The sequence below is a fragment of the Brachypodium distachyon genome, chromosome 4, assembly GCF_000005505.3.
Source record: "Brachypodium distachyon strain Bd21 chromosome 4, Brachypodium_distachyon_v3.0, whole genome shotgun sequence".
NCBI classification, from domain to species: domain Eukaryota; kingdom Viridiplantae; phylum Streptophyta; class Magnoliopsida; order Poales; family Poaceae; genus Brachypodium; species Brachypodium distachyon.
In genome coordinates, this window is record NC_016134.3 from 41806147 (window position 1) to 41830629 (window position 24483).

The following is a 24483-nucleotide window of genomic DNA, read 5'->3' on the forward strand; positions in this document are numbered from 1 at the left end:
GTTGGCAGATTCAATTAGTATTGCGTAATAGGAAACTCTTCACTCCGGTAGTTTGATACGAGAGATTCGTAGTAAGTCTGATCCATGATCAATCCAACGGTACTTGTCTCCTATATAACTCTCTCTTTCCTCCTCCCCATCGATCGCCCTAATTCCATGCACTTCATTGCTCCCCCCAAGTGTCGATCAACATGGCGGTGGCATCGTCGCCCCAGGCATCGTCCCGCCCCTTCACTCACGCTTTGATGGCAGGGCCATGCCTTTGGATCTTCGATGAGTATGGCGACGACAAGATGGCAAGTTCCTTCCATGTCACAGCAACCTCCTGTTAGGTGCTTTCATACTCGTGGAAGACCCTCTGGTTATTTACACCATGCTTCAATTAACAAAGCTCTTCTTTGGTTGAGATAGATGGACACGTCTGAAGGCTGAGTGCAAGAGAGAGTAGCAATACAGACACTTGGGTGCGGGCCGTGCGGGTTCAAGTAAAAAAGAAAAGAAAACAATCTAAGTCACAGAGTATCAACACCAATAGATAGTGGAGTAACTTTCTATTTCTAATAACAAAGCTATAAATCCACATCTGTTGTATGGAATGGCAACAGAGCATTGAAGAAACAAATGGTCAACTTTCATCTAAACACAAAAATACACGCTCCTGTTAGGTCCCTTCCAACCCTTATACCATTAGATTGTCTCTAGTAAGGGTACTATCCTTAACCATCGGTCATATGCCGAGGTTTTTTTTCTAAAATAAATCATAAGAGATACGATCATTGCAACCCGACAATATATAGATAGATATATTAATTTTGGCCAAGTGAGCCATTAGAATGCGATTTTCGGCGGTCAAATGCTAGTGTGCAGCCGGCGTATCTGGCTAGGCTAACCATCCAAGCTGAGTTCAGTTCTCCTTGCTGAGTTATAAGGAACGAATACAAACATTTATGAGAGAAGACTCTCTTAGGTAGTATTTGGTTGAGATCATGAAGTGGAATGTAATGGAATGGTTCCAAAAGCTGAGATGATTTCTGCGTTTAGCTCTTAGAACATAAAAAAGTGGAATGGAACCATATGGTTCTTCGGAAGAGAATATTATTCCCCAGTATGCCTAACCATCCCATTCCTCAAAAATGTAGGTATGAGTTGGTTCTAAGTGGAACCAGTGATTTAAGTGTTTGTTTTTTAAGACATAGAAAAGTAAAACCGTTCCATTAAATTTCATTCCTATAGAAATAGAACCGTTCCATTACTTTTCACCTCGCTCTAAAACCAAACACTACCTAAAATCCAGCTATATCCGTCAGGCTATCATGAAGAGCAACCTGATAACATAACTGAACCATTCGACAAACATTTCTAAGGTTTCACCCATTAAGTGCCTATAGAACTTAAACACCCCCATCCATGTTCCATTACAATAGGAAGCGTAATGAACTTACGGAAAGCAAGATATAATACAATCTAGGAAATCTAAATTGAAAGAAAGTATCACCAATCCACATCTCTTCCGAAAGGCATGTTCTTCTTTTACCATTACTCCTTACCAACTTTCTTACTCCATAGTACAAATCTTATAGAAAATGTCTCTTATTTTCAGAACCCCGACCACAAATGATCAGATAAGGAATAAGTACCTCTAATAGACTGGTTCTTACGGTACTCATTCCTTATCTGATTTTGCCATAGACCATTTACTTAACAAGCACACTACCTTGATATTAATATCCAGATACCTCTTCCATACCTGCATTATACATCCCACCAAGGATCGAACTCTGGTGGGCTACCCGCATACCTCGCTGGCTAACCATCCAAGCTATGCTTGGTTCTCGGGAGTCCTTTCTTTTCTCGGAGAAGTATTTTTAAAGGTCAGAGCTGTATTAATAAAAAAAAATAAAAAAAATGTGTATAATTGGAACAATTCTGCAGCTGAAGGAAACAGTAGACGAGAGCACATACAAAGTATATAGGGCACTATCATTGTTCATTTTATTTATATCCTATGGCTCACTCAACACATCCAAGATTCTCTACATATAGTTTTTTTTAAAAATGTTCTCTACATATACATGCACATCCACCTCGTTACAAACCCCTGGAGGAATGCATTATTACCGGACACATATCAACATGTCAAAAAATCGAGTAAAAATGACCTCCGCTACCCGCTACCTGTCACCTGTGCAACTCATCCTGTGTTCTACCCTGAGTCCTATGGGAACTACAAAAAAGAAATGAAGGGTGTGATTATATATGTAAACTCTTAAATCAATACAATGTAATGTAAATGGCAGGCAGCTGATCAAGGGCCGCCAGGAAGAGCAGGGCAATGGTGGCAGACAAGAAGGTTCCGCTCAAATGCAATCGGGTCTCCGAGCTGGATGAAGAGTGGGGCACGTCAATCTGGGTGATGTTTGGCGAAGCGCCCTTTGCGGCTTCAGGATTAGAGCTGCTTGGTCCGAGGGCAGGCTTTGGAGGATCGGCGGAAGGATTCCGGTTTACTGGAAGCTTGCTTGAGTTGTCAAAGTTGTAGCCTGATGATGATAATTAGCAACAGTTGTGTAAGAGCATTGGTCTGGATGAATAATAATGAATCAAAGATCGAAGACGTTTTGTGGATAAGGTACTCACAGTTGAATGTTTTCCAGCCCAGGACCAGCCTTTCGCGGTCGAAAACAATCTTCAGCCCAGACATGAAATTCTCTGCACCGGAAGTGATCAAGTAGATAGTGTAAGTACAATTAGGCTGGTTATCAACAATGAGGTAATCTAGAGAGCAATTTAGGAGGTCAAGTCAAGGCAGCAACTACAACCTTTTTAGGAAATAATAAAGCTATAAAGAAAGATAGATGATGCTGGGGTTTTCGCGTAATTAAGTACTCAAACCAGTCATAGGGGTCAGCAAGGCAAGTTTGAAAAATGAAACAAGACATCTGAAAATCATCAGTCATTCATTAACCATTGGTTCTCTGCAACTATAATATAAGGAAAATTATATTTTTCGTCTTTCAACTTGTTGAAAAGTACGCAAAAAGTCCCTTAACCCTTTTTCATATACTTTTCATCCTTCAACTGTCGAATCCATGCATGAATGGTCCCTCACCCCGCCTACAGCGGTTTCGGTGCCAACTCCCATGGTTTCAGCCCCTGACTTGCCATGTTGGCATTTGGTTGACTATCCGGTTGAACCCAAACCCTATGCAGCTGACAGAGGGTGCTGATGAGACGTATCACATTTCCTCCCGCCGGCGTGGGTCTACTAGAGTCTTTTTTTGGTTGTTGAGGCGAAAACAAATCGACTCGGGACTAAAAGAAATCTAATGCCAATGTGGCAAGTCAGGGGACAAAACCATGCAATGGCAACCACATTAGACACGCTGAGAGACCATTAGTGTCCAGTTTCGACAGTTGGAGGACAAAAGGTATATGAAAAAAAATTGAGAGATCATTTGCGTACTTTTCAACAATTTGAGGGACAAAAAAAATCTCTATAATATATGATACCAACTCCATTCAAGAACTCAAATTAACAATATAGATCTAGAGGGATATCCCTTTTGCACACTACAAACATCACTAGAGGGAGTAGTCATCTTGCTATATTTTCAGAGCATTATGCATCTTTATAGAGTGTAACAGTTTAGAGAGCTCACCCCCAATTAAGTTAACGCCTTCACTCTTCATAATAGCCAAGCAATAGGCAATCGGGCGCTGTTAAGTTGAAGAGTAGCAAGATTATAAATTGGCAAGCTAACTTATATGGCCTGGAAGAAATTACATGATATCAATTCCATCTTACCGAAGAAGTATCCGTTATGGTAATTATTGGGCCATTAACAGGAAATATGCTCCCACCTTTGGCCGTCAGACTTATGTTTGGGGGATTAACAGCCCCCTGAGCACTGGAAAACGCAGCGGCATCTCAATCAGATACAGACATTCAGTAGTTTCTTAACATCTAATATATTCAGGCCTGTCACCGGATAAACTTACCTTATGCTGTAGCAATATTCAAACGGCATTGAAGCATCAAGATGCTTTCTGCTCTCTTTGACTTGTGCATTGAACTGAATAATAATGAAGACATGTGAGATCGTCGCGAAAATACAAATACGGTAAAATCACTTCTAACACAATAAATCTGCTTACGGTGCTAGTGATTTCGGTATACATTGGATCAGAGAGAGCGGTGAACGAGGTACCAGAGTCCACGACTGCACTGAACTTGGTATCAAAAGATTTACCACCCACCATAGCTCCTGTGATGCTAATGTTGTAATAAGGACTGCAGAAAGCGAGTATGTCAGCCTGAGGTCCAAGCAGAATTATTTATTGTTTCTGAAATATAGTGAAATAAAGCAAACATACTTTTGTTTATAAATGTTCAATGGAGTTTCCAGCTGGTCTGAGCTTCCTGTGTCCCCAAAGTTGATTCTACCATGACCGTCTTCTCCGAAACACATAGAGAAGGAATTGGCAGCAATTCCTTTGCTTGCTAGCAAGCTAGGAACTGATTTACTGTCCATGCCGAGCCCGAGCAGACCGTTTGGAGCAGCGCTGCCTAGAAATGAACCTGACTGGACCTGTCCACAGCTAACAATTCACGAAAAAATCAGCATATCAATGCAAGCGGTATCTTATAAGCTCATGATAGATCATAAAGGACATACCCAAATGTTATGGGTGCTTGAGTAATCTTCGATTGCCCAGACTCAGTAGTCAGGTACAGGACATCCTCAACCAGTACCCCCTTCGACGAAGTGTTCTCCGATAAGTATTGGATGCTGTAGGGGCAGCTGTTACTTGCAGCACTGCAGTCAGCCTGGGGATCACACAAGCTGCTACTGCATGGCACCTTTCGGCTAGTACTTGACTTGCGAGGGCTGTACATGTCAAACTTCAAATCCTGCTCAGATTTGCAGTACACAGAGAAAGAGTTAAGCATTGGAAATTAAGCAAGAACATGATATAATAGCAGGCACGTAGCATTTGCTGTATTAAGGCATTGTGATGCATCAACATTCCATTTCCATGAGCAATCAGCAAGAATTTATTCCAACTGCTAACAAGAACACAGAGAGCCAGAGGGACCAAAAGGCCCTGGTTAGTAGTGTTTCTTAAGCCTGATTAGGTCCCATCTGAAGCTGTCATGCTCCTAGAAAGGTCTCCCAAGGATCAGACGGCACATGCCGTGCTTCCATGTTTTTTTGCCTTTTTCCGAGATATGCTCGGAGCTCCATTCCAGAAGCATGTCGACCACCAACTTTTTAATTGATACAGAAGAACTAACTAATCGTAACAAACAATCGAGTCATTTCTACAACAACCAAGTTGTTATCTGTATATCGGTAATTAACCCCGGAAAAATATCTTGGTGGAGCAACGAACACGAGCTCTAATCGTAACAAACAAAACAAAATGGAGGAGCCCAAGAAGAGTAGTAGGGCCAAATGAGACATACCCCGTAGTCGGGCGAGGCGAGCGGGGCGCACTTGATGCAGTCGCAGGGCACCCAGAAGAGGTCGCTGCCGGTGTCGAGCGCCACCAGGAACGTCACGTTCGGCGTCCCCAGCGCCACCACCGCGTAATGCAAGCTGCAGCACAACCAACAAACGCAACCACCACCACCTTCTTTTTAGCCCACAAAAGCGAGAAGGCGATAACCGGAGGACAGGACACAGCAACTTTCGATGCTTTGCTTTAACCCCTTCTTCTTTCCCAGTCGCCGGATTACGACGCAGAGATGATGGGTTGAGTTGATGATGATGATGGTAATTAAGCGAGGGAGAGAGAAAGCGGGGCGCGCTTACAATCCGAAATCGTTGAGGCGGTAGGTGTCGTTGCCGTCGGCGAAGGCGAGGTTCCCAGCACCTCCTCCTCCGGCAGCGGCGGCGAGCGACCGGCGGCGGAGGTCGTGCCCCGCCAGCGCGGCGTAGTACTCCGCCGTCCCTGCCGGCGGCGGCGCGCGGAGGTGGCCCGCCAATCCCCGCACCGCCGCCGAGTACCGGTGGTGTACGTCCAGGCTCAGCGCCTCCGCCCCCGCCGCCATGGCCGCAACGACGGCCAGGAGCAGAGGCAGAGCCCGCACCGCCGCGCCCATGCCAATTGAGCGAGGCTAGCGGCTAGCCCACCTCCAAAAGCGAAACGAAACGAAAAGCTGCACCTTTACAGAGAGGGAGAGCAGAGGGAAAGGGAAAAAGAAATGCTTGGTTCTTTGGCTGCGGCGTCGCTATATATCTGCCCCTGGATTCGGAAACGAGAAGAATGGGGGGAAGAAGGAAGGATCAGGCTGGCGAGGTGGCCGCTCGGTTTCCGCGGGAAGGGGGTGGGACCCGCAGGGCAGTGACGGAGTGGAGAGGGAGACGTCAGTGAGCTGGAAGCTTCGGCTTCGGCTTGGACCGACGCTTCTTCCGGCTGCTCGCTGCCGTAGTGCCGTGGCTGCCTTTTTTCCCTTTGGGTTTGAGGGAGAGTGACTGGGCTCGGGGACCGCCGGACCGGCGCCGGCAGTGATGTCCAGGTTGAAATGTCTGACGCGGATTCGAGAAAGAAGAGAAGAGGCGAGGAGGATCAGGATGGGACGGTGATTGGGGGCTCCTGATTGGGGTCCTGAGTTCACATGGACCGACTGACTCTGGTTGAATCTCTCATCTTTGTCGTCTCATTGTTTAGACCATGTTTTTACTTCTGGTTCTCCCATCAGATTGTACCACAATTTCGTGGCATAATTAAGCGTGCAATAAACGGTGCAGCCGGGCCAGAAAGAATAAAGGAGATTCTCAATCCTATGCAGCCAGCAGTCCTCCTCCGTTGACAGCGACGAGACGAGGAGCGAAGGCTGCAGGGGCCCGTTTCGAAGCTGGCTTCGACACGTTCGGCGCGATGCACGCAGCCCAGGCGCTTCGCTTTTCACGCACGCCGCTCTGTAGTTCACACCGTGGTACCCTGCCCAATTAAAAGTAGCCTTGGACTTGGACTTGGACTCTGTCATGGCTCGTTGGGTCGGAGTGTACGCGGACGACAGCGTCGGAGACCAAACGTGGACTGGTTAGGAATTTAAGAGTGAACCGCGTATACGGAGTAAAATACAAGGGCAAGTCAAGCGGTCACAGATTTCGTCTCGTGTGGGTGTGGCACGGGTAACAGAGAACATCATGAATGCACCAAGGCATCAGATCAGATCAGATCAGGGCCACATCGAACATCGTCAGGATGACGCACAGGATCAGACGGGAGACTGGCTAGCTACTGGAATTTAACCCACCCGAAGAACGAAGAAAGACCTAATCAACACACCCCCGCGCACACGCAAGGACAGACCCAAGGCAGACACAGCCAGCACCACACGTGAACTGCGCCAAAAACAGATAAAAAAATGAAGAAGAAACTATGGGTAGCTCGCGTGTGAAAATCACTGGTCGCCATCGCCCACACATGTTCTCTTCTTCTAACAGGCGATCCTGTCAATTTGCCTAGAAAAGGTCTTTGGATACGATGGCAAAGCGATGGTTTAGATTCAGCCGAATCAGGCGATCTCCGCTCAGCAGGATTAGTTTGCCGATCGAATCACAGCGAGCCAGATTGAAGAGCAAAGATCCGAAGCAAAGCGGTCTCCAGATCGCGAGCTTGCGTGGCAGGAAAAAATAGCGCAGGGGCTCTGCACCCGACCAGGTTCCGAATCCGGCCGACGGTGATCGTCCACCAAAGCCCAACTCTACCCAGATCGAATCACATGACATTTGTCCGCAGATGGTGGAAAAGACATAACGTTCGACGGGGCATCAGTCAACACAAACGATCTAGCTAGACACCAGTTCACAGATATTTGACAAAACCTCTATCTATATGGCAACGGTTGGTACTGTAATAAATTACACCCATGAAAAGGAAACTAATCTTGACGCTGATCTGTTGGCTAAACTCGGTCCAATAAGGCTCAATTTTTTTTTCTTTCACTTCAACCAACCAAGCACTAGGGATTCCCAAAAGCAAATTGATTTTCATCGCTCAATTGAGCTACCTGATCCATATGCAGTACACATCCTGCGAATCTATAAACTCTATAAAGTTGAAGCCCACTAAATACAGTTAATGTAGCAAACTCTACATGCAGCCTATCCACGTCAGCGTTCATGCATCCATCGACTCGATTTACTCTACAAATCACGGTGATTTCCGTCCGTTGCAATTTTTCGTTGGTAATGATCTAATTCATTGGTCCATCACGTACAGCGAATAGCCCACCACGTGCAGCCCACTATCTTGCGTCCAGCCCACTATCATTGGAACGACCAACCGGGTGCAGCCCGTCTTTCTCATCCGGCCAGTCGCCAGATATCCCTTGCGTCGCCTCGATGGTTGTTCTGCCGCCGCTCCGCCTCCGCCCTCGCCAGTTGCTGCGCAAGTAACCGACGGGCCTTCATTCCCTCTCATTTACAGCAGAAACGCCTGTGCCGCTGCCCGCCGCCTGCCCTCCCAAGTTATGCGTGTCCGTTCCGCCCGTTGGACGCATCGCTACCCCGTGATCTGCGTCGATTCCCTGCCTAGCCTCTTCAAGACGCCGACCGACGGGGAGGTAAACTGGTGGGGAGAACTGACGGGAAGGCAAGAGGTCACCGGCTTCCTATATCATCCCCCGCCCATCACATCCATGCCCAAAATACCTGCACTTCTGCGCTTCCTTCGTCCATCTACTGCGCCACCTGCGCCCTCACGATGCCTCTTCAATCCAGACTATTGCCTCCACGCACTTCCACATCAACTTCTACATGAATCCATCCGACCAAGAAACGAAAGATGAACGTGCATTTGTTGGTTTTTGCTCTGGTACCATACTCTCCAGGTCAATGTATACATGGGTGCAATGAGGTTGTTTTTGACGAAATGTGTTATAAGCTGTAAGGACATATACATCACCAATTGATGGCTAATTATTCCACTATTGCATTGTTTTTGTTTTTGTTACAGCAGTCTCAAACAGATCTGCATGCCCTCAACTAGGAGGTATCAATACCTACAGGTGTTACCTTCTCCGATTCCACAACAGGTCGTCTATTTCACATTCAAATAGTCATTGATCCATGTATTTTGTTTTGTGTCTTATCTGCCAGTGCCCATCTATCTCCAATGTAAGTTGGTTTTCTGATTTTCTTATTTGCTCTTCAGTTTTTTCAATATGCATAATAATATGGATGTTTGGATAGATAGGGAATTATAAAACAAATTGAAATTATACAATTTTTATTGTATTGTATTCTAATGTGAGAGTATATTTGAATGCTACAGAATCAAGCTTCGTAGAGTTGGTAGACTGCCTGCTAGATGCCCAATGAAATGTGTTAGCTATCTGACAATCTAAGAATCGGAAATAAATTTGAGGTAGCAACTACATGCAAAACAGTATTGATGTTGTCCGATATCTATAGTACAGGGGGGATGAATTGCCCTTGGGAATCAATCTATTTCTAATTGTACTAATCAAATTGTTGAATCTTTTGTTGATTAATAGCATTCTCCATTGTCTGGAATATACTATTCTATAGTTAACATCGCATATTTTCCATCGTTTGTTTCAAGTTTAACTATTTGGAACCTGCACAAAAAGTGAAAATGAGCAAGAGATGTGGTTGTTACTTTATTATCTGTTTTACAAGGGAAATTTTCTGTACTTGGGAAGAGATTTTTACCAATTTTTAGTGTTCATCTCTCATCTGATTTTGAATTACTCTGCCTTGGACTTGACTTGATTACAGGTTAGAGAAGCATATGTGCCAACTTCCAATGATAGAGACTCTTCTCCCTATGTTTTTGCCTGAGACTTCCCTTTGTAAACACCATACTAAGTATTTTATGTCACAGTTTACTAACTGACCATACTAATGATAGCGGCATACTCTTTGGGACACACTCATAGGTACAAAATGTTCATCACATCTATTTTGTAAATATATTTTTCATTCCCCTTTTAACTAATTGATTTTGAGATAATATTCCAGAGCAACGCGCGGGGTATCCACTAGTTTTTCTAAACTGTTGAGCAATTCAGACTCCGCTTTGCAGTCACAATGAATCACTTAAAACCCCAACAATCTGATGAATTACAAAACCACAAGCTATACAAGTAAACTGTCTCAGTCTGAATGCCGGGTTTTCATAAAATAAAAAGGCAAGAGAGGCACATACAAGATGAAACAGTATTTATCAGTGCTGAGCTTACACACGTTGGCACTCTGTACAATAGCCAACCATTGACATCCTTCATTCCTTCGTAATAGACTTGAAGTACTTACATAGAAGTGAACATGTCGGTCTTTTCACCGTGTTGCGCGACGATAGGGTCCAGGATGTTGGTCCATGTGGTGTAGTCAATGGGCGATCCGCCTCCAGGCTGAAGGAAGCCATTCACGAAGAAGAATGGCGCACCAGCTACTCCTCTTGTGCATCCATACTAAAGAAGAATTCACATTTTAGAGACATTTTTGTCAATGGCATGAACAAGAAAAAGAAGTTTAGCAATGATGCCTAACACTTATCACAATGCATTTGATGTGATAAGTAAAGCTGACCTTGAAGGAAACCCTCGCTGCCGAGTCAGTCCTCGCATCACTGAAGCCTGACTGGAACTCCGAGACTGAATTACCAACTGCCTGGACTGCCATCTTCGATATCTCGCCAGTTATCGCAGTGCTTGACAGTGATGATAACGCGTGGTTTGAGAATTTTCCCTGCTTGTGTCAAAATATATTAGTGAAACTTGTACGAGCAAGCAATATGAAGATCAATTTTTGTACTCCCTCTGTCCAACAAAGGATGTCTCAACTTTGACTAAATCTGAATGCATCTATACACTAATTCACATCTAGATACATCCAAATTTTGACAAACTTGAGACATCTTTTGTTGGACAGAGGGAGTACAGAAAAAGCTACATGGCTACAACTCATTTGAGCAGCCCCAATGATGATGTGTGAGGGTACTTAAATCCGTGTGAGAGGTTAGTTCAAGGAGTGGTGCCTGAAACTGTTCCTAATTCTTATTGGCCTCCGGCAGAATCGGTCAATTGGTCAAGATAACGCTCAACCATTGTCGTGGTGCATGCTCTAGGGCCGAGGAAGAACCTCGTAGCCTACGCTGTGGACTGCCAAACGCTGCAGCACACACATGCGCAAGAATGCGCCCATGTATGCACTTGAACACCTAGGGACGGAGACAGGAATTCAACATGAGGGGGCGATTTGGGGTTAGGGGGGGCCGAATTAGAGAGTTGATCTATTTTTAAGGGATTTTTAATGGGTTGATTAGTACATATTAAGTAAAATCAAATTTATTAGGGGGGCAACCCCCCAGCGCCCCCCCCCCCCCCCCCTTGTCTCCGTCCCTGTGAACACCTGATGTCCCCCTAGTTTTCTTAAAACTTACTACAGTATATCTTTAACGATTAGATCATTAATACTCGTTATGATTCCTTAATGAAATGCAGTATGGCAAGTTATAAATAAAATAAAATGCTGTTATTGGCCATATTCCAATAAATCCCTAAATCATGATGATGTACTTGATGACACACACCCAGAGCAATATTATCCACTTATAAGAAAATGGAAACCATAGCTTGTATTTTTTTTTCTTTTGAAAAGGAGGGTTTCCCCCGCTGGCCTCTGCAAAACCATAGCTTGTATAAGGCTGAGCTTGCGGTTGCTGTGCTGAACTACACTTAACTGTGGAATTAGTTAGTTGGGGTAATATTTACTAGTCCTAGCAAGAGTTTCTACTATATCAAAAGAAGTGCTTCCACTAACTACTATATATCCCTATATATGAACAAAAAGTGCTTTTGAAAAGACTTCGTAATGCCAAAAAGAGCCTAAATAAATGATAAACCAACAAATGAGTTCTTTTAGATCAACCCAACATATGAGTTGCAGTGACAACGGTGATTTAAAAACTCTGTTAAAATATAAAATGCAACCGACCTGGTTCTTGAAGAATAGCTCCAACAACGGATAGGTTGATGACGAGTTCAACTTGTTAGCTATATGAAGTGCACGGCAGGCATGGAAGGAATAGGTGTGGTAGCTGAAGTATTGCAGTACAGTAAGAAGATGTTAGGATGAGGTGCAGCCGTGTATGCCACCTCCTGATATGACAATCACATCTAGTGCCAAATTTTATGCAATTGAAAATGCAAGGCAGATTCGAAAATATACTATAGAACATTGAAAAAAAGAGAGCAATAACCACATTCCTTTGTTGTGGACTGCTGCCAGCCGATGAAACACCGGGTGTTCAAATTCAGTATAAATCTCATAAGACCCAAACAGGACCAACATCCGAACCAAGTAACACGCATATGAATAAATATAAAGGGAACATACAGGGAATATCCACTCAAATTCTCAAATCTTAAGTGTCAATGCCAGAAATATTGGATTACCAAAAGATCCAGAAAAATCTGGCCATTCGCAATCAATCCAGTGGCATTTTTTTTGCAGGTAATCCAGTGACATTATAGTATTATACCTCGTTGTAATAGCATTACTGTAACTCTAGCCTTTCCCCATAGATCCATTCCAATACCGGAGCACACATCACCTGAGGACCCTCCAGGCCTCCACAAAGTATTATTCCCCCAAAGTTTCCAAGTTAATTAGTGCAATCACCCACTGAGGCTACTGAGACTTGTAAAGACCCAAAGTTTCCAAGTTGAACTACCTATAGCAGAACATGTCAAAATCACACTTGTAAAGACTAGAGGCGTTGGAGTTCTAATACAATCCAGAGACACTTTGGGTAGCGGGAAGGGGTGGACGATGAGACGAAATAAATGTTGCGGTGATGGCGGTGTCTTACGGTAGCGGGAAGGGGTGGACGATGAGCGAGACCCGCGGGGAGTACCGCTCGACGGCGAGCCTGAGCGGGTGCCACGCATCGCGGCTGTCGGGGCAGAGCGGGTCGAGGAAGGCCTCGACGAGGACGGAATCCTTCCAGGCGGCTGCCCTGTAGGCGAAGCCGTCGTAGCGCGGCGGCACGGAGGCCTGCGCCTGGAGGACGAGGAGGTAGTAGGAGCACGAGGCGGCGAGTGCGCTAGCGAGGAGGATCCGCCGGAGCAGCGGCCCGCGCGGCGGCAGCAGAGGTCTCGCCATGGCTGCCTGGTGCAGAAAGTCAATCGCGCTGCGGTGGTGCGAAGGGGGGGCGCGGAAGCCGGAAGGAGGACACGATGCGATCGTCCCCGTCGTGGAATTTAATCCAAGAGTTTTTTCCATAAACTAGCAGAATGCCGGGGCTGCACGGACCAGGCAATTTTTTTTTTTTCTCTTGGGCCACACCCGTTCTCCCTCTTGGGTCAGATTTCCCGAAAGCGTCCAGCCCATGACCGGACGAGCGGCCGTGCCCGTCTTCCTCCTTGTGCCAAAAGCAGCACGCACACGCGCCGGCCGCCGCAATCTTCGCCCTCGACGATGCCTCCTCGGCCTGTGACCCGTCCAGGTGTTCTGAACCGTATCCCATGGCCATTCCCTTCCTTTTTCCCTCCTCAATCATCCCCCATAATCATGGCTGAACCGCCTTAGCGCGATGTCGTAGCGGCTCCTGAGTGATCGCCGACGTGGCGAAGACACGAAGTGTGACATTGAGGAGTTTACCCAGGTTCGGGCCACCCGGAGGTGTAATACCCTACGTCCTGCTTTTGTGCTTGGATTTCATTGATTTTAAGGATGTTTACATGTTGCCGGGGGTGGCTCCCCAGCTAGCTACCTGACCTCCTAAGAGCCTCTCAGCTCTGCCTATCTTAGTGTTACTATGTGAGGGTTTAATCTAGTCAGAGACGAGCTCAGTCCGAAAGAAACTAGTGGGATGCGAACTGAGTCAGAGTTGCTCAGATCAACACGGCGGGGATGAGGGCCGAGAGAACGAGGTTGTTCCTCTGTTTTCTCTAGAATTAAACGGTGTATGACAAGATGGAGCCTGCATGCCAGAGCCACCGGCTCTCAGATGGAAGGGGGCACCGCATGCTGGACCATATGCTGCATCGCAGGATCAATCTGCCGTTGCACCTACAGATAACGAGCATCACCAAAGTAGAAGAGTAAGGTCGAATGTATGAAGAGATATCTTTGGGCTTTTAATTGTGTTTTCTCCGCCGCGTCAGGGGAAGTATTTTTGTTGGATTAGGAATGGTCTCTTATTGGGCTGCGCCAGGTGAGGAGAGCTCGGCCGTCTGGAGCGGACGAAGGAGTGGTTGCGTGCGGGCGGACAAGGTGGGTCTCAGGGGCTTGACGAAAAAAAGGAGGAAAAAAAATGGAACGGTCCGTATTTTTTACATTGGTATAGATATAGATATAAATAGATTCAGTGCAGGTAATAGGCCAGCCGGTTTAGTAGGCCTAATATACATGCAATTCTGGGGGCCCACAAATTTTATGGGATATATATAAATAGATTCGGTGCAGGTGATGGGCCAGCTGTCTAAATAGGCCTAATATACATGCAATCCTGAGGGCTCACAAATTTTATGAGAAGTTTGACAGACGACGGTGAAGGAAACGGTCCGTATTTTTTAGATAGTTATTATATAGATTATAGATTATAGAAAATCGAGTTCGCATATTTTTCGAAGGATTTTCCTACGAGTTAGATGCCTATTAGTCACTGAACAGGTGGGCTATGCAGACCCCACATATCAATGACACGTAAGCCCCCCCCCCCTCCCCTCGTAGTCTCTAGTCTGTCTCTCGGCGCGGTCTGCGAACTACCCCGACCACCGAGTGGCGCCGCCGCCTCTTGCTGTCTTGCAAACCGAGCTCCTCTTTCCCCATGACAAGGCGCCGGCCTTGCCTCTAGCGAGCTTGGCAAGTGGGTTAGGGACAGCCAGCGAACTGTATGGGAGTCGAAGCGAGCCCAGAACCGGAAGAGAGTCTTGTGGCGAGGGGGAGGAGGAATGGCCCGGGCCCGGGCGCAGCTGTCTACGCGGCTGATGAATGTCTGCCTGGCGGCGCTCTGCCGCAGCGGCAGCCTGGAGCGCGCGGAGTCCGTCCTCATCGACGCCATCCTCCTCGGCATGCCCCCCGACGTAGTCACCTACAACACCCTCCTCGCCGCGCACTGCCGCGCCGCGGGCCTCGACGCCGGATTCGCCGTCCTGCGTCGGATGCGGGAGGCAGGTGTGTGGCCCAACGCCGTCACCTACAACTCCCTCATCGTTGCTGCCTCGCGCGTCGGGCTCACGATGCGCGCACTCGACCTGTTCGACGAAATGCTTCGGGCGGGGATCGCCCCCGACGCCTGGAGCTACAACGTGCTAATGCACTGCCTGTTCCGGTCTGGCCACCCGGAGGACGCCTACCGGGTGTTTGCCGATATGGCCGAGAAAGGTGTCACGCCGTGCACCACCACATACAACACACTGCTCGACGGGCTATTCAAGGCCGGTCATGCAACAAATGCCTACAGGATGTTCAGGTACCTGCAGAGGGTGGGGCTCCCGGTGGGCATTGTGACTTACAACACGATGATCAACGGACTGTGCAGGTCTGGCAAGGTTGGTTACGCCCGCATGATCCTCAGGGAGCTTGGGAGGACCGAGCATACCCCGAACGCAGTCACTTACACGACGGTTATGAAGTGCTGCTTTAGGTATGGAAGGTTTGATCAGGGTCTGGAGACCTTTTTGTCGTTGCTGGAGGGAGGGCACATTCCAGACGTCTTCCCGTACTGCACTGTGATCAGTGCATTGGTCAAGAAGGGCCGGGTGGAAGAAGCCAATGCATATAGTGAGCTAATGATACAAAGTGGATCCAGGCTTGACACTGCATGCTACAATACGCTGATTCACCTGCGGTGCCAGGAAGGCAAGCTGGACGACGCGTTCGAACTGCTGAGTATGATGGAAGAAGGAGGCCTAGAGAGTGATGAGTACACGTTCTCAATTTTGGTCAATGGTTTGTGCAAGCTGGGACATATTGAGGCTGCAGAAAAGCAGTTGTGCTACATGGAGATGAGGGACATGGAATCGAATGTAGTAGCATACAATTGCTTGGTCGACGCGCTCTGCAAATCTGACCAGGTGGATGCAGCCATCAGATTACTGCACGACATGAAACTAAAAGATGATTTTACTTACACATCACTGGTCCATGGTCTGTGCAGAGTGGGTAGATACCATATGGCATCCAAATTCTTGCGGATCTGCTTGCGTGAAGGGAACAATGTTCTTGCATCCGCAAAGCGTGCTGTCATTGCGGGCCTTCGTAGCGCAGGGTTTAAAAATGATGTGAGGAAAGTCCGATCAGCATTATATATGGCTAGGCTGTTAAAATCATAATCCAAGGAAAATGGTCATGTAATTTGAGTGGGTAATCCTGCAGCATGTAGAAGATCGATCGAGCAGAAAACTGACTACCAGTGTGGAGATGATCCTGCTCCGAGATGAATGTGAAACATTCGATCAGTGTGTCATACCTTGGAGGAAAGACAGTAGGGTCATGTTATTTCTAGAGAGGTATCGACACTCTTATACACACCACTTCGTCTTGGAGACACCATAGACTGGTGATGTTGCAGTATGCAATCAGCTTTGTCACCCTCAGAGCCAAGGGTTGATTAAATTAAACAGCATGAGCAGATGCAACACATGACCACTAGCTGGCAAATGGTCATGATGCAGGCTCAGTAAGTGCAGGAAGAGATTTCTGCCTGGTTCACACCTCACCTTCGATCATGATGTTTTCAGGGGAATGTAATTTTGGGTTGCTGGAATGAACTCTAAGTGATTATTAGCATTCCAAATTTTCAATGGAAGGTAATTCTGGATTTCATTTTTTTCAATTTAACATAGTGTATACCTTATCGTCCTCAGAGTTCAAATTTTAACATACTAATGTTTCGCTCTTGTAGGTGGTTGGTGTGATTGATCTGATCAGGAGACTGTTGCACCAGACACTATGGGCACACTACAGTATAAGGTCACAAAATGCAAATGTTGCTGCTTAGTACATAACAATCCATTCATCATATTTACTTTGTTCTTTAATTCATGTGAAGCAGAACAAAAGGACACTTCTCTTTGAGTATTACATTATCTAGCAGCATTAACCAGCTTCAAGCAAATTATGTATACCAATTAAAGAGATCTTAATAATATATTTGTGTTTGTGTTATGCTGCCTACTTTGTAGATCTGTTGTTGGCCAGGCTTGCTGCTCCAAATAGGTCTGTGGTTGTGCTGCTGCGTCTAAAACATCACTGAATGATTTTATGTTGCGCCATGTATCATTTGTTTTTTCCCTCGATTGCATATGATCAAAGAGTTCACAGAACTGCAGGAATTTTATGCTGCACCATAAGGCTAACCTTCATGTTATGTTCTTCCGACAGTGAAATCATATAAATATGTCTGTTAACCTAATACTGTATGGCACATTGCTGTTAATTTGGGTGTATTTGCATGGTAATCACAAAGATCCATCTCACAAGAAAAATCTGCAACTAATAGGAACAGATAATCGATGTTGGTTTATGTGATAACTTGGTGATATAAGTACCACCACGAGTGGGGCTTCATTGATGACGATATGATATGCCATGAAGCAAGGATACCTTAGTAGTTAGTATAATGTATACATGGCCCACCTGATCATGAAACTGATATAAGATTTTGAATTTTTTATTAACGAAGAGGTTATTGAGGTTTTGCACTTCTTTCAGAGAAAGGCAGGAGTATACTGGGCCAACTGGCACTTTCTAAGAACCATGCTTTGTAGAGCAATAAACAGAGGCATGAATTGTAGTGGGACCAGTGGCTGCCCTTAAATCGTTTCTTGGTTCCTCACTGATCTCAGTGGATTTAGGAAATATATTGCTAAAAAGCAATTACCTTCTCAATGAAAGATGGTTTAGTCACTACTGTTGTTTGATCAAGCCTAGCATCTTGCTGAAAATAAAACAGATCGGCTTAAATTAAAATCAGCTAAAGGATGGTGCAAACTGCTAAGCAGCTGAAGGAATTTACCAAATTGGTGTGGCAGCGCAGTATTGTCTGAAAAATAAAAGAGGCACTAATGGACAGAAGTGGACATTTGTGAAAGCTATAGCTTTTATCCAGATCAGCTATTTGTATCCACCACACTGTCGTATAAATCATTTATACGAATTAATAATCATGTGAAGGTGGCATTGAGTATCAGGTGTATACACCAAGTCTGAAGTTTGTTCAGAGAAGAATAAGTTGGCTCACTGGTTGAAAAGCTGTTTCCAGCTATTTTTTCCACTGCCCCGAGCAGTAGAGTTCTGGGACAGAGAAAAGAGCTATAGGAGCACTAGCCTGTGAACTCGCTACTGTGCATTTAATTGGATATACATATAACCTACTACTTTGGATGTGGTGGAAATTTACAGACCTTGTGTTCTTTGGGGTACTAGAAGTGGTTTAAAGACAATTAAAGCTGGTGCATTTCAAGATCATATTCTAAATGAGACGAGATGCAAATTTGCAGTTATAGCATATCAAGGATCTTCGCGAGGTTATTATCCTTATTGTTTTTATTAAAACCGAAACACATTTTGTTATGCATTTAGATACCAGTTCAGTATAAGGTGTGGGTTTTATTCATTACTGACTCAATGCATAGTTTTATTTTGCTTGAATCTTACATTGTTCTATGTCAATACATGCCTTATTGCTGTTGTAATCGCTTTTGTATACTCATTACTAATGTAAGGCGCGGGTTCTGTTCATTACTAACTCTAAGGCACCTGCTTCTTGAAAAATTTACCTGATTTTAAATATGAATATTTCTGTCTTTTCTATGTTTTTTTTTGTACATTTCTGTTCATCTTCCATTGGAAATACTTATAGTTGAAGCTGTGCCATTTGTAAAGATGCTTTTCTAGTTAGAGATAATTGATGGAAGACCAGTGATGTCATAATGCCTCAGTTCCCTGTGTACCTTCTTTTTAAATCCAGACTGACCTATAACTATACATTTACTATATCTGAATAATTGTTTCTTTGCAGGTTCAAACCTCAAGAATATCATCATGTGGCTGAAATGGGCAATTTCTGAACACTTTTGATGGTATGGATACTCCTTAAGCTGATAACCCAGAGGTTCCTCTGGATATTGTCAAATATCATATGCATAAGACTTTATTCAACACCGATTCCTTTGCCTCTACATCAAATAGGATACAAGATGTGCAGGTCTGTTAATAAAGTGATTCAGGCTGGAGGGTTATGTTTTGCAATTTCGCAGAATTCTGTGGGTGATCTTGCTACTGATTGGAATGATCTTCTGTCAATATGCAACACCACTGAGTTGAAGAATTTTTTTTTTCTTGTGGCTTGTTTGTGAGGATGCTAGCTAAAGATTATTCCACTGAAAGTGGGATGGTTTGGTGATCCCCACCCCATGAGAGATCTGGAGGAAATGTCACCCAAAAGTTAAAGTTCCTACCAGACCTGTTCTGGACAGTCTTGGACACCAGAAACATTGCTTGCTTTGGAAATATACCACGGAGTGATCCTACTGGGGTTATTCATCAAACTTGTTATTGGCTTGACTTCTGAGGTGCTTTACAGAAACCTGGGGTTCGAAAGGCGCTGCAGCAGCAATGATGGTTGAAGAAGGTGGCGTTACGCAGGGATGTGCTCCTACAGGCAGAAGGATAGCCAGCTGACGAAATCTATCCGGGGGAATCTTCACTTGGCAGCAGATGATCCTAGTCTCTGTTACATTTGGTTGTAACTAGCGGCAGATTGCGCGGCTAGATGGCAGATTGCGAGGCTAGATTGCTATTATGAAAATGAAATTTTTATAGACGTATATTTTTTATTTTCTAGTAGTTTTATTTTGTACGCAATTTAAATGAATTGTATTTAAATTAGTTCGATAAATGTTTTCTGAATGTTCGATTAGTTATCTTTTTTACCTAACCAAAATATAGTGTTTTACTTGTTTCTGTTTATACATATCTTTTGGATGATAAGACCGAATGTTCTGAACGCTTAGATTAATTTAAATTAATAACACATTATATTGTAGATTAGATAGTCATTACATGTTTTAGAATTACGATTTTATTTTATTAACACTGTGTGCATACAAAAGAGTTAAGCTCGTGCAGGTAAGTTCTGTACACAAAACATGTTTTGTTGCATTTCAATATCTATGGAATTATTGTTTTCGTTTGAAAAACTCAGACACAAACGCTTCATAACACGATAGTATATATTGTACATTAGGTAGTCAATACATGTTTTATGAATAGATTAGGCTGCGTACCGGCATTCAATAACTGGCCATGGCTAACATGTATTTTCCTCGTATCCCACGATTTTATTATTTTTTAAAAAGCGAAGCTTTCAATGACCCGCTCCACATAACAGTGAAGTTTTGAGTGACGAACTCCGTGGAGCTGGAGCTATCCCAAGTACATCTTTATATTGCCTATAGGACTCGATAGTTTTAGTTTTCCTCTCTTCATTCTTCACCTAGTGTTGTCGCGCCAGCATCCGCCTCCTGACTCCCACCTTTTTTCATTGTCAGTTGACACCTTTCGTCTATTAGCTGCCGCACGCATGCCGCATTCTAATTTATGTCGCAACCTCTTATTTCAGATAATTTAGGGGAAAAATAGGCATCAATAATAGGCATATAGGTCTCTTGGCTGTTGCTATATCTCAGTTGTCTGATTTCAAGAAAAAAGTTTAAATCTCATTTGACGTATCAGAGTCGAATTATTATCTGAACGTCATCCCACTTTTTTTTCGTAGTTTGTTCCGAATCTTCACTTATTTTTAACTAAAAATCAGGCATGCTTAGATATAACAAAACCGAGGTATTTTAATCTTTAATTATTATTTCATTACGGTAATGCCGTAAGTATTTCTTTATCTAGCCTAACTTATATCTATTAGGCCCATTCTTCTCGTTACTCACCTAGGGCGCCGCCTGCTGGCTTCCCCTTGTTGTCTCCTGTCAGCCTCCGGCTGCCGCTCGCCTCGTCGTCTCCTCTGTTCCTCCACTCGCCGGCCGAGGCGGCCGGCCGACATATCCCTCGCGGCTCCACGCGCTGCATGTTCGGGAGCAGCTTTCGCCCTGCGTCCAAGGAACTAACTCCGAGCATCGCGTCGTGCCATATGACGCGCGGTGATCATTGAGGTTGACCGTGCATACTTTTCGTGTGCGTGTGAACTGGCCACCTGTGTATTGTACCTGGGCTAGCTAGTGCTTGATCGATGCATGCAGCTGTTCTCAAAATTGCACACGGACTCAATACGTCAAAATTGCACACGGACTCAATACGATTCAGATAGGTCTCTCCTTTTGGCTTGCCGATGCATCAATACGAATCCAATTGCTCATGGACTCTTTTACCACACCATGGCCTGTTTTTTTTTATCTCAACGGTGATGATCTAGACCGTCCGATAACTTATGTAAAATCTGGACCTTAGAATTTCTACTAATTTAATTAGATATTAGATATGTTGGGCTGTTTTCTCCTGTCGCTGGGAACCCCAGAATGTTTTTCCTTTTTTTTTTGTCGGTTAAGGCCTGTAAGGACTCTTGAGTATTGTTAATGAAACTGGGGGGAAAGAACTGGAAGAATTTAGGTCGAGTAATTGAGCCAATTCTGTCATCGAGCATCAGTCCGTTATGACCTAACGAAGTATGTGATGAACCATCTAGATAACATTTAACGGAGTACTTTGAATTGGGCTTAGTATTTGCAAAAATGCTGTTCCTGGAAGAAGAAATACTCTATTAGAACATGCATTTGGAAAAGAAAAAAAACATGTCTAACTTTTGAATGGTTCATTGATACAGGTAGTTTGGCCACCACAAGCTTACAGTTCAGTTTTCTGGAAATTGGAGGGATTCATAAGGCTATTCAGGAGCTTTTTTTTTTTTTTTGAGCATAGGCTATTCAGGAGCTTAGAGCCGGAATCCCACTCCTGCAGATAGGCCTGGCAATGGTTTAGGTTTAACCGGTTGGAACAGTTTGGTTACTTTGGTTTTCCATTTGGGCCGACTTGGTTCAGGTGCAAACGGGCTGGGCCACCGATTGGGTTTGGTTTGGTTTGGTTGTGACACAGAAACAGATAGGAACAGTTTGGTTCCAGGTTAAAAACATACCGGTTAAAAACTGGTTTAGCCCGTGGGTATTATCTGGTTCCTGGAAATAGTTTGTACTAGCAGTTCTCAGTTCTCGATGTGGCCGCGAGGAGGGGAGTGGGAAGATGAGGCCGGCGACGCCGCCCGGCGCTTCTCGCGCTCGAGGGCTCGAGGCCAGCGCCCACCACCTCCTCGGAAGTCTGATCTTTCCGCGCTCCGCCGATTTGCTGTCGAGGATTATAGCCCTCTCATGGTCCGTCGGATTGCTGGGCGGAGGCGGCGGCAGGGGTTTCGTCGTCGGCGAGCTGTGAACGCGGGGGCGGCAGTGCGAGGAGAGGAGCGGGTCCTGTCGCGGCCTCGCGGGGGAGATCCAAGCGTGGGACGACCACGAGCTCGTCGCGCGCCTCGTGGCCGCGCTGCGAGGAGACAGGGGCGCCGGGCGCGCATCGAGGAGACGAAGACGCAGGCGTGGCTTGGCTTGGCATTGTGTGACTCTCCTCCGACATGGCGTGTTCGCCGCCGTCAAGGCGCGGCTTCGGGATCCCGGCGGCGTGGGCGACGGCTGCACAAATCTCCGCCGCGTCGTCCGGCAGCGGTGCGACGGCCGGCGGCGATGCCCGCGCTGAACGGGCTGGTGGCGAGAGGAAGATGACCACACAAAGGAGGTCTGCAGTGCAGATCCACGTCTCACGGTTGAGAACTGGTCTCCACCCATAACGAAGAATGGGTTCTAACCGAAGTTCCTGTGCTTAGTTTGGTTCCGTTCAGTTGGAGATAGCTTCTAGTTGGGTTTGGTTCAGTTGGAAGGCTACCGACGGTGGGTTTGGTTGAACTTGGATGGCAAAAAATATCCTGATGGATTTGGTTTGGGTTCAGTTTAGTTATCCAACCATTGCCAGGCCTACCTGCAGACGAAAGGAACTGTTGCTTTGCACAAAGATCTTCCAAAAGAACCAAAAGCTTGGACCTTTGACTGGCAGCAGACATCCATGCTCCATCGAAGCATATCATTTGGCGGATCCAACTTGGCATAATCACCCTACATATAAAGGTTGATGATCTTTTATTCTTTTTGTTGTACATTTTCTTAACTTGATCAGTTTGAATATACAAAAAAGAAAATAATCGTGCTGACGTCATTTTTTTTTGGTCTTTGCTTGCATGCATGCAGCTGTGTGAAAAAAAAACAGAGTCCGATTGGAAGAAATAAAATAAAAGGCAACAACATGCATGTGGCGAGAAAGCATGGAGCTCGCCAGGGGAGTTCTGTACCAAATTCAAGCCTGTTTTGATCAGTCAACAAGCCAAACTCTGTTTAACCCGCCACATCAGCAATCACGGTCTAATCAAACAGGATTCGGCACCGAAAGGTTCAGATTAGACGGTATGAGAAGGTCAAGGTGCTCACTTGGGGTTAAAATGTTAGATTTTTTTTTAGGAAAACACTAAGTCAATGACCTATTGCAAATTTTATATAAATGAAAAGGGTTATGTACAAGTAAAGGCAAAATGAAAATAACATTATCTAAATGCCTCAACCCAAGGCCTCAAGTTAGAGTATTTCTTTCTCTTGACTCTATGGAAGATCAGATTTTGAAGAGCTTTCGGCATCTTTATAATGAAGGGAGTTCCATTGAAAATATAATCATGACAAACTCTCCAAATGCTCCAGCGGACCAAGATTGATATCTCCGTGAAGAAAGGAATCTTCAGATGTTACTCAAGAGAAGCAAAATTCTGATGGACACTGGCTTGAGGAACAAGTTCATAACAAATGAATCTTCAACATGCAAGGGCAAATGGGCATTCGGAAAAAAGCTGATCCCTAGATTTAATACGCAACCCTTCGCACATCATGCAATTGTATCATGGGAGATGAACACTCTTCTTCTGAAGCATGACCCTAGTATTAAGCCTTTCGATAATCAGGAACCAACAAAAAACCTTGTGCTTAAGCCGACAATAGGAATTTTAGGTCCATTTTATGGGTATATCCATGTGAACGTTAAGGGCAAGATATGTCTTTGAGGTGATAAAACCCTTTTGTGACTAAGCATAGGACGAAACATCCAAATTGTCAGTAAAGACTAACTGATCCATCATTGTCATGAATTCCTGGAATTGATCATGAGCTTGAATGGCAAGTGGCAACTGAAAAAGGGTAGTTCGATCATGACATTGATGAACCTCAGCCATTGTCCTCTCTTTGTTGATAACAAATGTGAAGAGACGAGGCCAAAATGACGTGAGTGGTTGCTCCATCCATTTATCAGACCAAAAGAGCATAGTACCATGTTGCTTAAACAAGTCAAGCAATTTAAATAAATCCTTCTACCAAAATGAAGAGTTGGCAGATGTTTAGGTGAATGCCAT

The 24483-nt window shown here is 45.0% G+C and overlaps 3 protein-coding genes across 9 annotated transcripts; 1 reads left to right on the plus strand and 2 right to left on the minus strand.

The window, feature by feature from the left end:
* Positions 1–1959: 1959 nt before the first annotated feature.
* LOC100838949 (aspartyl protease family protein 1) lies at positions 1960–6586 on the minus strand. Its single transcript, XM_003578498.4, has 10 exons — positions 5814–6586; positions 5465–5597; positions 4674–4909; positions 4372–4596; positions 4153–4288; positions 3997–4070; positions 3803–3905; positions 3657–3714; positions 2635–2706; positions 1960–2537 (listed from the first exon to the last, which is right to left on the minus strand). Exons 1-10 carry the CDS (start codon positions 6101–6103, stop codon positions 2272–2274), a joined length of 1593 nt encoding a protein of 530 aa, XP_003578546.1. The 5' UTR covers positions 6104–6586; the 3' UTR covers positions 1960–2271.
* A 3466-nt stretch (positions 6587–10052) lies between these two features.
* On the minus strand, positions 10053–13243 carry LOC100839255. 2 transcript variants are annotated; one of them, XM_014901828.2, is made up of 5 exons: positions 12876–13243; positions 12789–12814; positions 11973–12075; positions 10566–10724; positions 10053–10447 (listed from the first exon to the last, which is right to left on the minus strand). In XM_014901828.2, the coding sequence occupies exons 1-5, from the start codon at positions 13140–13142 to the stop codon at positions 10286–10288; spliced, it is 717 nt and encodes a 238-aa protein (XP_014757314.1). In that variant the 5' UTR covers positions 13143–13243; the 3' UTR covers positions 10053–10285. The 2 variants fall into 2 exon arrangements, with proteins under 2 accessions (XP_014757314.1, XP_003578547.1); XM_003578499.4 differs by lacking the exon at positions 12789–12814 and having other exon boundaries at positions 12850–13242.
* A 1464-nt stretch (positions 13244–14707) lies between these two features.
* LOC100839561 (putative pentatricopeptide repeat-containing protein At4g17915) lies at positions 14708–19887 on the plus strand. 6 transcript variants are annotated; one of them, XM_024455285.1, is made up of 5 exons: positions 14708–16795; positions 16891–16958; positions 17700–18514; positions 19009–19069; positions 19179–19887. In XM_024455285.1, exon 1 carries the CDS (start codon positions 14936–14938, stop codon positions 16316–16318), a length of 1383 nt encoding a protein of 460 aa, XP_024311053.1. In that variant the 5' UTR covers positions 14708–14935; the 3' UTR covers positions 16319–16795; positions 16891–16958; positions 17700–18514; positions 19009–19069; positions 19179–19887. The 6 variants fall into 6 exon arrangements, with proteins under 6 accessions (XP_024311053.1, XP_024311052.1, XP_014757480.1 ...); XM_024455284.1 differs by having other exon boundaries at positions 19009–19887; XM_014901994.2 differs by lacking the exon at positions 17700–18514.
* The last annotated feature ends 4596 nt before the right edge of the window (positions 19888–24483 follow it).

Coding starts and splice junctions, on each gene's coding strand:
- LOC100838949 (XM_003578498.4), bottom strand. CDS start 6,103: ATGGGCGCGGCGGTGCGGGCTCTGCCTCTGCTCCTGGCCGTCGTTGCG. Junction 4,597..4,673: donor CAAGCACCCATAACATTTGG/GTATGTCCTTTA, acceptor GTGAATTGTTAG/CTGTGGACAGGTCCAGTCAG. Junction 4,289..4,371: donor TTGAACATTTATAAACAAAA/GTATGTTTGCTT, acceptor CGCTTTCTGCAG/TCCTTATTACAACATTAGCA.
- LOC100839255 (XM_014901828.2), bottom strand. CDS start 13,142: ATGGCGAGACCTCTGCTGCCGCCGCGCGGGCCGCTGCTCCGGCGGATC. Junction 12,076..12,788: donor GTCCACCCCTTCCCGCTACC/CAAAGTGTCTCT, acceptor GCAATACTTCAG/CTACCACACCTATTCCTTCC. Junction 10,448..10,565: donor CAGCGAGGGTTTCCTTCAAG/GTCAGCTTTACT, acceptor ATTCTTCTTTAG/TATGGATGCACAAGAGGAGT.
- LOC100839561 (XM_024455284.1), top strand. CDS start 14,936: ATGGCCCGGGCCCGGGCGCAGCTGTCTACGCGGCTGATGAATGTCTGC.